This window comes from Euleptes europaea, chromosome 4, assembly GCF_029931775.1.
Source record: "Euleptes europaea isolate rEulEur1 chromosome 4, rEulEur1.hap1, whole genome shotgun sequence".
NCBI lineage: Eukaryota > Metazoa > Chordata > Lepidosauria > Squamata > Sphaerodactylidae > Euleptes > Euleptes europaea.
This window is the reverse complement of record NC_079315.1, coordinates 95,538,176-95,550,275: the sequence shown is the minus strand read 5'-3', so window position 1 is coordinate 95,550,275 and position 12,100 is coordinate 95,538,176. Positions and strand designations below refer to the sequence as shown.

Sequence of the window (12,100 nt, the reverse complement as noted above, 5' to 3'; positions counted from 1 at the left end):
TCTGCATGCTGAATTCAACAGAAATGCTCGGTATTTTGCCTTTGATTTTGTTTTCTGTCTCAATATGAAATATTAGAGGATTATGTCCTGCTGCTGATAGGCAAACAAAAATTACTGTTGTCAAGATAATGTATTTCAAAGAAATTGGCTTGGAATTCCAACCACACAGCTAGTTCACATTTGTGAAATGCAAAGTGTTCCCCCCCCATGTGATTATGTGGTTACATGACTGCATGAGAAAATGTTAATGTGAACTGCACCCATGTGTACACTAAGCTTGCAATAACCATTTTATGGAAGTGTGTGTGTGTCATGGTGAGAAAGGATGCATCTCTGCTGTGTGTATAATGCTCAGCAGTTTATTGGCTATATTGATAACTTGTTTGGAAAGTGGGGGTCACCTGTTCTCCCCCAACAAGTTGATCAAGTACTGACTCTCTGTGTGACAGAGAGCATTCTCATATGTAGCATTAGACCACTGCTATCTGAAACTGTATTAGGGGTCATAAATGCTATCCAAAACACTACAAATGTGCTTTCACTGTCATTGCTTTCCATGACTTTTGCTCTTACTGGGATGGTGTTGACGTGTTTCATATATTTACAGTGCACATAATCTGGAATTCACAGATGTCTTAACAACAGTGGTCATTTTGCTTCCCTCTGGATAGCTAGTGTGACAACGAAGATAAGCGCCCCCTCTCCAAGACAGGGTGGTGTAGTGGTTAAGAGCAGTGGACTCTAATCTGGAGAACCGGCTTTGATTCCCTACTCCTCCACATGAGCGGCAGACTCTAATCTGGTGAACCGGATTGGTTTCCCCACTCCTGCACATGAAACCTGCTGGGTGACCTTGGGCCAGTCACAGTTCTCTCTGAACTCTTTCAGCCCCACCTACCTCACAAGGTGTCTGTTTTGGGGAGAGGAAGGGAAGGTGATTGTAAGCCGGTTTGATTCTCCTTAAAAGGTAGAGAAAGTCAGCATATAGAAACCAATTCTACTACTTCTTATATTTAATTCCCAGCTCTGAGCTGTGGAGCATGGGGGGAGGGTTGTCCCTGACGTGGAAGCAGGCAGATTAGCAGTTATCCAGGACACACCACCAGAACTCCTTGCTTTATAGAAAACAGTGTTGTTTAATTTACAGTGCACAGATACCAAAGACAAACCATCACGTACACTTCTCTCCACCAAACTTCCCAACACAGAGTTAGTTACATAGGCTTATATACAAAACTCCACCTGAAACCAATAAGGCCACCTGCAGACCTGGCCACAGTATTACATCATCCTTACTGCTTTAAACCGGTTAGTTGCAGTTCACCCTAGAACCTGCAAGGCTATTGCTGCCTCTTGCATCATCCTAGATGCCTCTGATCTGACAGCTACCTGTCAGCTGTCTCTGTCAGATTATTATGGGCAGCTTGTTACTCTGACAGTCCCTGCACTTGCATTGCGTTTCAAGGACATTCTTAGGGCTTTCTGAGCACTTTTGTGAAAGACTCCTTCACTTGCACACACAATCCATTAAGAAAAGGGCAGGATTGTTTGGCTGCAAAGGCCAACCAAAATTTGTGCTCCTGTATACATCATTAGATTTACAAGCCTTGAAATGCTAGCGTTCCTCAGACAATTCCACATTCTAGCCCATGTCTTTCAGTCTTAACAGCTCTGAAGATTTTTCCAAATGCACCCCCAGTACTAAACAAACTGTGTAGTGTGTCTAAGGGAAAATCCTATTGTCAATTTTAAATTCTTGTGCATTACAGCAAAAATGCTAGTTCGTAGAGGGAAAGTGGCAGCCTTGGAGAAATGGAATGGCAGGAAGCAGTGTGATATAATTATAAGAACCACTCCCTCTAAATTAGGGAATATCTTCGGTTGTGCTGTTGTGCCGCATTTTGTATGGCTTGCAATGGTATGTTGAGCAGAGGCAGTTGTTACTTTTTTTTTTTAATGTAATGGATGAGAGCTGAAGTGAGTCTGAAAGAGGAGCTATTCCCAGGAGGGCTTTCAGCTGAATCTCTCTAGAGTGCTTTTCAGTATCCCACAGTATTACCTCTCATGGCTCCCCCCTCCCGCCCCTTCTATTTTTGCTGCAGAGAACATTGCTGGAAATGGGTACTACTGTTCATAAGAGTGAGAACCAAAGGCACAAATAATATTGAATATTCAGACCTTAAGCTTCGGTCTCCTGTTGTGCGAAAGAAATGGTGTTTTTCAGGGGTCATGGGAATAGAACCTCAGCTGGTTGCCCACCCAAAAAACTACTCAGCAGTGTGACTGCATCCTAGTACTGACTGTACTGCAACCCCCTGACAGCACAAAGCTGCCTGCTACTGACAGGTTACTTTATTTACTTCCGGATCCGTCCTGGTCCCATTGTCTGTCTGATAAGTCTCACGTTACTGCTGCTCAGGTGCTGCTCCTGGCCTCCTGCCTTTATTTTTTGCCTTCTTGGATCCACCTACCAGCTTTTTGCCCTGTTCCTCCTTCCCTTCTAGTTGCACCTTACAAAGCCTTTTGTTTTGCTGTGATAACTTGCCCTTCCTTCTTGCCCATTTCATTTACCATTCAGCCTATCCTGGCTGTGCCTTTATTCTTTCAGCACTGTGCTTTTTTGTTCTTTTAGTTAAAAAACAAACAAACCTTTTTGTTCACTGGGCTCTAACAGCGCTTGGTATTTTACTCCATCCCTGTTACTTGCCTAGATGGTTTGGGGGTTTTTTTTTGCCCATGTTGACCCTTTGCTTGAATCACGGGTGATCCAGCGTGTGACCTGGAGGAAGCCCTTGCTTGCTGTAGCATGGGTCAAGTTAGATGACCTTTGGATACTGGATTCAAAGGTGTGGCTGGACTTCACTTCTACTGAAATCCATTAAGAAAATTACTAATTAATCTGTGCCACCTTTCACCTGAAAGTTGTCAAGAGGGTTTATAGTGGTTGGTAAACCCCTTGGTTCCCCCTTGGCGCAGAGTGGTAAGCTGCAATATTGCAGTCAAAAGCTCTACTCATGACTTGAGTTCAATCCCAATGGAAGTTGGTTTCAGGTAACCAACTCAAGGTTGACTCAGCCTTCCATCCTTCCAAAGTTGGTAAAATGAGTACCCAGCTTACTGGGGGTAAAGTGTAGTCGACTGGAGAAGGCAATGGCAACCCATCCAATAAACATAGTCATGGGAATTGTCTTCCTTCCTCCCCCCTCCCCATACACCTTAAATATGTTCTCTGAGCCAGAATTTTCTGACCATCTGGCCAACGGCTCCTGATTATCAAGGAACTCTGGATAGCAATTGGCTGGTTAGGATTAGCTGTGGTAAAAGTTGGGAGAGGTTGGAGGAAGAGATTGGGTACAGTATATTCCCTCTGATCCTGTAGTGTATTTGTGTAAGTGAGTTTATCCAATTGATCCTTTTCTGCAGTTGTATATGTTCAAAAGGTTACCATAAAGTACAGCATATTAATTTTTTTTTAAAAAAGAAGTTACTTTCCATATACTCATTTGCACATCGCAACTGTTTTATTTAAACAAGGTATTTAATCTGCCTTGCATGAACAATTAAGACATGTTGAAATGTACCTGTCATATTCATGTCTAATTTCTGTACTAACAAAGTTTCTTCTGTCAATCTGATACATATTTTGTATTTTTGAGGAGGAAGGTTATAATGAAAACTGTAGGACATAACAGACAACTAGCCCATTCTTGGATTTTCAGCAGTGATTCAATAGTAGCTGGAATCGTTTTAGCATGTCAATATGGTGTCGTGGATTGGGTGTGGTAATTTCAGTTTAGATCCTGTTTTGGCTATGAAGCATACTGCTTGTTCCTGGGTAGATCGTAGTACCTCCAACTTTCATTCTCAAAACATTTTGTCAGATTAAAGGTAAGCATTGTAGATAAAGATAAAAATTGATGTAAGAACTGTGAAATGCATTGAATGCTGTGAAGTACCATATAAATTACAAATAGCATGGAGCTTGATGGCCTATGTGTCCAAACTGTACGCAAATTTGACAAAAAGTCAAAATTCCAGTTATCAAGAAATGTTTAATTAGAGCCCTTTCTGTGACAGAAATGTGCATGTTAATCACAGTGGTTCACCTCAGCAAGAGACTTTTATTTATTTCGCTCATATATAGCCTACATCTCTCACTGAGACTCAAGGCAGTATTTACAGAGTATAGAAAGAGGGAAAAAAACGTTATCATACATTATAGGACACTGAAGTAGGACTAGGCGTTCGATATTGAATGGCAGTGCAAGCCACGATGTAATCATACAGTATGAGATATACAATGAACAATGCAATAGAACTAGAAATACAAAAACTAAATGACAATGTGAACAGGAAACTGCCCAGGCGGGCATAGTCCGAGCAATGCAGAATGTGGGATTACAAAGATATGAGGCAATCCAGTACCCTGGTGGTTCCCAGACTTTTTGAGTCATAGAGCACTTTTCAGGAGAGAAATTCATCACGGAGCACTAATTTTTACCTAGCGCCTATAGAGCCAATATGATGGGCGACAGATGGCAAACTTTGAGTTTGGCACAATGAACGCTGACTAGCCCTTTATAGTTACTGCTTCACAGCACACTGCAGGAGCTAAATAATTTCTACTTGGTACTTATCTAAACACAGTTCATGGCTGCAAAAAATCACAACTTTGAGATCTTGTCACATTTATTTTTCTTTCCAATCTCTTCACAGAGCACTAGGAGATGTTTCGCGGAGCACCAAGTGCTGTGTGGAGCACAGTTTGGGAACTGCTGCAGTACCCAATCCCCACTCCCATATGAAGGTGCTCGTCTGGACCATTCTATCCCAGTATAGATCTGAATTCAAGAATGCCCTCCTGAGCATTTCTGTTTTGTACATTTTGGGAATGGTAGTACTGTGAGAGCCCTCCTGACCTCCTCGGCAGGTCTTCCACAAGGTGGGAGCCACCACAGAGAATGAACATGAGCAAGCAGGTGCTGACTCGCATGGAGGAACCCTTAAAAGCTTCTGTTCAGATGACTGAAGCTGCTGTGGTGGCGCATAGTAGGAGGGGCAGCCCTGCAGGTATGTGTATCCTAGGCCATAAAGGGCCTTGTAGGAGATAACCAGTACCTTGAATTGAGCCTGGCAGCGGACTGGTTACGGATACCATGGAAAGCCAAAAAAAACAAATAAGTGGGTTAGAGATCAAATCAAGCCTGAACTGACCCTAGAAGCTAAAATGACTAAACTGAGGCTATTGTACTTTGGTCACATTATGAGAAGACAAGAATCACTGGAAAAGACAATCATGCTAGGAATAGTTGAGGGCAGCAAGAAAAGAGGAAGACCCAACAAGAGATGGATTGACTTTATAAAGGAAGCCACAGCCCTCTGTTTGCAAGACCTGAGCAAGGCTGTTAAAGATAGGATGATTTGGAAGACATTGATTCATAGAATGGCCATGAGTCAGAAGCGACTTGACGGCACTTAACACGCACACACAACTGAATGGTAGTTAATGGAGCAACTGCAGGATGAGTGTGACATGCATGTTTTGCCTGGCACCCAGTAGTAATTGGGCTGTCATATTCTGTACCAACTAGAGTTTCTGAATTGACTTCAAGGAAAGGCCCATGTAGACTACAGTACAGTAGTCTAGACTCAAGGTAACCATGGCATGGATCCCTGTGGCTAGATCAGCTGAAACAAAGTAGCAGACCATCTGGCAAGCACAGGAAAATGTGGTGGCAGGAGAAGGGCTGAGCAGGTAAGGAGGAGAAAGAATAAGTGCATAAACCTTTCTTCCTGTCCCTCTCTCAGCCAAAGGGACCCCAGTAATCTTACTAATCACCTGTAGAACCTGTTGGCTGTTTCTTTTTGATGTAAAGTCAGATTGTGGAAAAAGAATGTCCCGGGAATTAATCCTGGAAGGAGACAGTCTAGTGCACATCACAGAGATTGTAGCTATGTGAACAGAGAAAGATAGATCTCAGTTGTGCTTCTACACCCCAGGTTTCTTGGTGCCACATTGGCCTAGGCTTGATAAGGAGTAGCTGCTCTCTAACAGGCCTCAATAAGGATTCTGTTGGTCTATCACTCATTCTGCTTCATGGCAGTCTTCCTTCCTGCCTGCCAGGGGCAGAGATGTAGGATTTCTAGAAATGTTAAGGCCATGGGAAATTATGATGCTCCTGTTGAATCCTAAGCTGACCTGTATCAATCACGATAATTGTTACAGTCATGAACCAGCAGATGTTGACCTGTTGGTTAGTGGTGAATTTATTCATTTATACCTCACCTTTTTCCTTAGTGGGGACCCAACGCAGCTTACCTCATTGTCCTCTCCTCAGTTTTATCCTCACAACAACCCTGTTGAGGTAGCTGAGACTAAGAGTGTGTGACTGGCCCAAGGTCACCCAGCAAGCTTCCATGGCAGAGTGGGGGTTCAAACCTCGTCTCCTATATCCTAGGCCAACACTGACCACTATACCACACTGACCATCAGTAAATAACTCCGCCTGTTTTGAATGGGATTGAACTCCCAATGAAAGAGCATGTTTACACTTTAGGGATGCTTCTTATTCCTGACCTATAGTTGGAAGGAATATCCGGTCCACATAGTGCCTGGTCAAGGCACTTTTACTTCCCAAGGCTCCCCCTCCCCGTCTTTTCATTGTTAGTCATTTTATCTGGCCACTTTAAGATTTTATTATCTATTTCATGTATCATTTTATGTTTTTTGGCTGGCTGCTCTGATTTTGATTACAGTGTGATTTAAGTGGGTCTTCTGTTGTTAATCTATCATTTTAGTCTTATACTGCTTTTATTTTATATTCATATTGCTGGTTTGAATTGTCTTTACAGCTGATTAAGTTGGTTTATTATTGGTATGCTACTGTGAGTATGGGTTGATTATTTCTGCCTTTGTTTTTAATGTATTAAGCTGCCTCCAGTGAAGTGGGGTAGAAATTTTTCAGTGGAAATTTTCCCAATGCTATATTTTTTTCTGTGGAAAATTCTCCACCCCACGTATGTAAACGTAGTATGTTTATCGATAGTTTTCAGGTCTGATGTCCAGCAAATCAATCATGTTAGATGGGCTAAATATGGAACATGAAGCATGACAAACCCCTGTGTTGGTGCATAGTCCAGGCGTGCGCATGGTATATTTGCCTTCTTTTGCGAACGTTATTTTAATTATTTCTTTCAATCACAAATTTTCCAATTCACATTTCCCTGAACACCCAATTTACTAGTCGCCTTATGCAGTTCCTTCTGGAGAGGTGGGATAGAAGGGCACTAAATAAAGAAGTGCAGAGGACCTGCAGTTCTCATTAGCCAATGCCATCAAATATTATATTTTAGCATGATTTTTTCTTTAAGTTAATGGTCATAAACATTTTCCTTTCCTATTCAATGGCTTCACCCTTCTTGATCTTTCAGTTGCATCAGTGTAGCATATTGAAGTGTTTTGTATTTTCTGGCGGGGGAACGTGGTGAGAGAGACTAAAAGGTTTTTGTGGCCCAGTTCAATATCAAAACCTTTAATGGCATTAAAAAAAACTTAAATTATACAGTAAAATATTACATGTAGCTCAAATAATGTTACAATCATAAACAATATTCATCCCTGAGTTTTGTCATGTCGTACTCTGAAAGAATGTGGCCACTTTCTCAATTATGCTGGGAGAGTGATTATTCAAAAGAAAAAATACCTTTACAAGATCAGATAATCCAGTCTTGTTTACTAAGATAGGTGTTAAAAATTCTGATCGAATTTCATCATAATAGGAGCAATGGAAGAGCATATGTGCAGTCGTTTCAGTACAGCTCTTCCCACAAGGGCAATTTTTTGCTGAGTGGGGTAGATTTTGAAATCTCTCGTACAAAATTGAAGATGGCACGGCATTAAATCTTGCAAGGGAGCAGGCTCTGCGTTGCTGCGGAACTTGCAAGAGGGAGAAATACGGGGATGGTTGGCTTCCTTCGAAGGAGATCCCCAAATTAAGAGGAGTGGTGTCCCAGTCTTCTCCAGTCTGCAGCCAAGAACTCTGTGACTGGGGTGATTCAGAAAGCTGCATTGAGGGACGCTAGCTACCACCTTCTAATGGTGAACACAATAAAAGTCATTTCAGAGGATAGTTGTGTTGGTCTGCATTAGAACAGCTATATTTGAGTCCGCTAACATCTTAGAGACCAACAAGGGTTTCTGGGTATGAGCTTTCACGAGACAAAGCTCTGATGAAGGGAGCATTGACTCTCAAAAGGTCATACCCTGAAAATCTTGCTGGTCTCTAAGGGGCTACTGGACTCAAATTCTAGCTGTCCTGCTTTAAAAGGAATTTCATTCCTTTTGTGTGTGCGTGCGCGCGCGCAATTCATTTTTAACCTCTCTTAAATTTGCAAACCAGGTTTTGCCTGTCTTCTGTGATATTGTTATTCCTTCGCATATTCACAGGAGGGTAATCCCCCCCCACTCGGAGTTCATTTTAGCCATGGGTCATAATGAGAATACCATAACATTACACCATAAAACCAGTTTAGATGAAAGCCGGAGAATTTGCTGAAGGGATCTTTTAAAAAAATTCAACACCCCCCCCCCAACCTCACGAGGAGCAGTGCGGCGTGGGAGATTGCAACATAAAGAGGGAATCGGCTGATTTGTGTCTTCCCCCTCCCCCTGTTCTTGCTTATCTCTACAACTTCCCACACCAATCCCAAGGATTCCCTGCTCTGATTTGAAGCATGAAGGAATAGTGGCTAAGTTTACCTGATACGTTCAAGTTGGGAAACTGACCTAGGCAGCAGACATCTATCTTTGTGACTCTTCTGTTAAGATCCAGTCATGGTGCTTTGGGGCACAATACCCTGTCTTACCTTAGTCCTTCTTAACAAAAGAGCCCCCAGTGATGTTAGGTGATGACAGGTTTTTTTTTTTAATATAAAATTTTTATTATTTTTTTCAAAATTATTAAACACATAGTTTAACAATAACAAAGAATATAAAGTAAAAACAAATAAGTAACACTGTTAAAACTATCTATAATCAAAAATTATTGACTTCCCCTACACCTCCCTTCATCTTGTGATAAGTTAGTAATCTCCTTTGCACAAAATTCTAATCCTAATACTATTGTTAATATTTATTGGTGTCTTTAACATTTGTATTTTTCAAGAAAAAAAAGGAAAGGTTAATAGTTATGACAGGTTTTACCCCCTGAAGTTGACACATTTCTCGTCTTTTCCCCCTTCCCTTTGTCCCTATTTTTAAATGCTTTTCACTGTAACCCCGCTGCCTAAACCAATCACACCTTCCCGCCTTGACCCTTCCCCTACCACTTGGATGGCTTGTGTCTGACTTGCATCTGGTTTGGAGCAGTGGAGTCTGATCTGGAGAACCGGGTTGGATTCCCCACTCCTGAGTGGGGGAGGCTAATCTGGTGAACTGGATTTGTTTCCCCACTCCTACACAGGAAGCCAGCTGAGTGACCTTGGGCGAGTCACGCTCTCTCAGCCCCACCTACCTCACAGGGTGTCTGTTGTGGGGAGGGGAAGGTGATTGTAAGCCAGTTTGATTCTCCCTTAAGTAGTAGAGAAAGTCGGCATATAAAAACCAACTCTTCTCCTCCTCCTCCTCCTCAACTGCCTCTGACTTCCTGCCGGCCTGGGAAAATAAAACTTTTATTCTCTGGTCACTGTACCATTCCAAATAGTGCTCAGCTTGTATCTTGCTAGTAATTCACAGTCCTCTTCCTGTGCTTTCCTCTTGAAATCTTCGGAGCCTGAATTGCTGCCCAGATTCTCACTTTGGCTCCCTTGTCAAGAGGTCACTACTGGACTTCCCAATCTCCTGTTCTATGTATGTCCAAAGTCCACTTCAGTCATCAGATACCTGAATGCTAAAAAGCCACCCCAGGTGACATCCCCACGAAGAAGATAATAGATGGTAATATCCCTGTCCCTTTTCTCCTTTTCTCTCTCTTGTCCTCACTGAACAAACATCTCTGATTATTCCAGCCTCTGCTTTCGTTTCTTCACCTGCCTCAGATCGTACTCGCTTTGTTTTAAAGATCCCTCAAAAGTGTGTGTGGCTGTGTTTCATGTCCCTGAGCTATATGTTAAAACCTGAACCTGCAGATCCTTTAGATGGGAGTGAGAGGTGGCAGAAGAGGAAGTTTCAGCCTTATTCCTGATTTCCCCAGAGAGAATTTGAATCCAATTAAGAAACGGGCCTCATTCATACTGGCAAGTGTATGGCGTCTCTTCATGTCTTACTGAGTGCACACAGTTAACACCTTGGATCATCAAGAGTGGTCTTTTATGGGGGTGGGGCAGTGCTGACAGAGGTCCCCTGTGTGAATTTTGCAGAATTCGTGGTGCTTTATATCTAAGATGTTGTGCTTGACGTGGAAATTTAAAAGCATTGGTTAGATCACTATGAAAGTTAAGTAAATTTTAATTTTGATCAGTGATCATAACGTTACAGTATCTTGAGTTCTGGATCCTAAGATGCCTGAGAGAAAGATAGGCATATAAATATGTTAAATAAATAAAAATAAACATTAATCTGATGAAGCTAGATGTGGATATTTTCTGTAATGGCCCAACAAAGAAGACAGTGTCCCTCACTTCTACTCTGCCAGAGATACAAAACCTTATATGGTACACTAGAGGGTACTGATCCTGTGAAGGGTAAATCCTTTTCTTATTGTGACCCAGATTTAAATAAAGGAATGTCCCAACCTTGTATATAGTTTTGCCCTCTATTTGGGGGTGGAAGGGACTTCAGAGTTGTTTATTACTAAGGCTTTAATGTAGGCAAATGTTTTCTACATAGTAGCACTGAAGAACATTAACCTCTGTATTAGTAAACCGTGGAATCATTCTTGCTCCTCTATCTTTCCTTTAAAATAGGACATATCATTCAGGAAAGAAGATTTGTGGAAGCAGTAGATGTAAAGGAACACGAGTATGAAGTGGGGGATATCCCAACGGAATGGGAAGGTAATACGATCTTCATTCTGCTGGGAAAACTTGAAATACATTGATTTATATTTGTACCAAATGTAATATTAAACGGTGGACAATGAAGAAAGCTGATATGCAGAAAGTAGATTCCTTTGAAATGTGGTGTTGGAGGAGAGTGTTATAGATACTGTGGACTGCCAAAAAAACAAATCAGTGGGTTACAGATCAAATCAAGCCTGAACTGACCTTAGAAGCTAAAATGAGGCTGTCGTAGTTTGGTCACATTATGAGAAGACAAGAGTCACTTGAAAAGATAATCATGCTAGGAAAAGTTGAAGGCCCAACAAGAGATGGATTGACTCAATAAAGGAAGCCACAGCCCTCCGTTTGCAAGATCTGAGCAAGGCTGTTAAAGATAGGATGATTTGGAGGACATTGATTGATAGGGTTGCCATGAGTTGGAAGTGACTTGACGGCACTTAACACACACACACACAATAATAAATGGACACAACAGACATATATGTCTAACCTGCCATCAGGTGTCTTAAGATGGTTGAATTTTGTCTTCCCTTAAGATCCATTTTTCTGACTTGCCTCGATGTTACTTTTTTTAAAGTCCTGTTTGTGTTACTATTCCTTGCATCCAGCCACTACCCAAAAGGCTCTTGTAGCAATGTAGTGCATCTTGACCCATTATTTGCAATCTAAATTAAGAGTTTCCAAACTCAATGTCTCTACTTTTGAATTCTTGAAATATTGGCGTTTAAGGAGGAAAACAGATTTTATTTAGGGCTGCATTTGATTAATTTAGTTTTTATTTCTTGGCGGTCCTGATAGAGATATTAAGCCACCTTGAGTTCTGCAAGGTGGAACGGCAGCTAATACATGCTTTAAATAAATAAATGAATAGAAGTAAAATATTTAAATACATCATGTGATTTTACAAGGTAGTTTTAAACCAGATCCATGACTTTGCTAATTACCTGTGAAAACTTTGGAGATTGACACACAATGACCATGAAAGCAAAGGAACCAGTGGAAGGGAGGGGCTGTGCAGAGCAGATGAAGGTCTCAGGTTCAGTCTATAACCGTGTTGGCGAACCTATGGCACGCGTGCCACTTCCGGCACGCGTAGCCCTCT

The 12,100-nt window shown here is 41.7% G+C and overlaps 1 protein-coding gene across 1 annotated transcript in view; it reads left to right on the top strand.

Annotated features, from left to right (window-relative positions):
- The window catches only part of NDUFAF2 (NADH:ubiquinone oxidoreductase complex assembly factor 2), a 78,982-nt gene that overhangs the window by 27,609 nt on the left and 39,273 nt on the right, over positions 1-12,100 (top strand). The window contains exon 2 of the mRNA XM_056848854.1: positions 10,903-10,992. Coding sequence (XP_056704832.1) covers positions 10,903-10,992 — 90 coding nt within the window. The remainder of the gene's footprint in view (positions 1-10,902; positions 10,993-12,100) is intronic.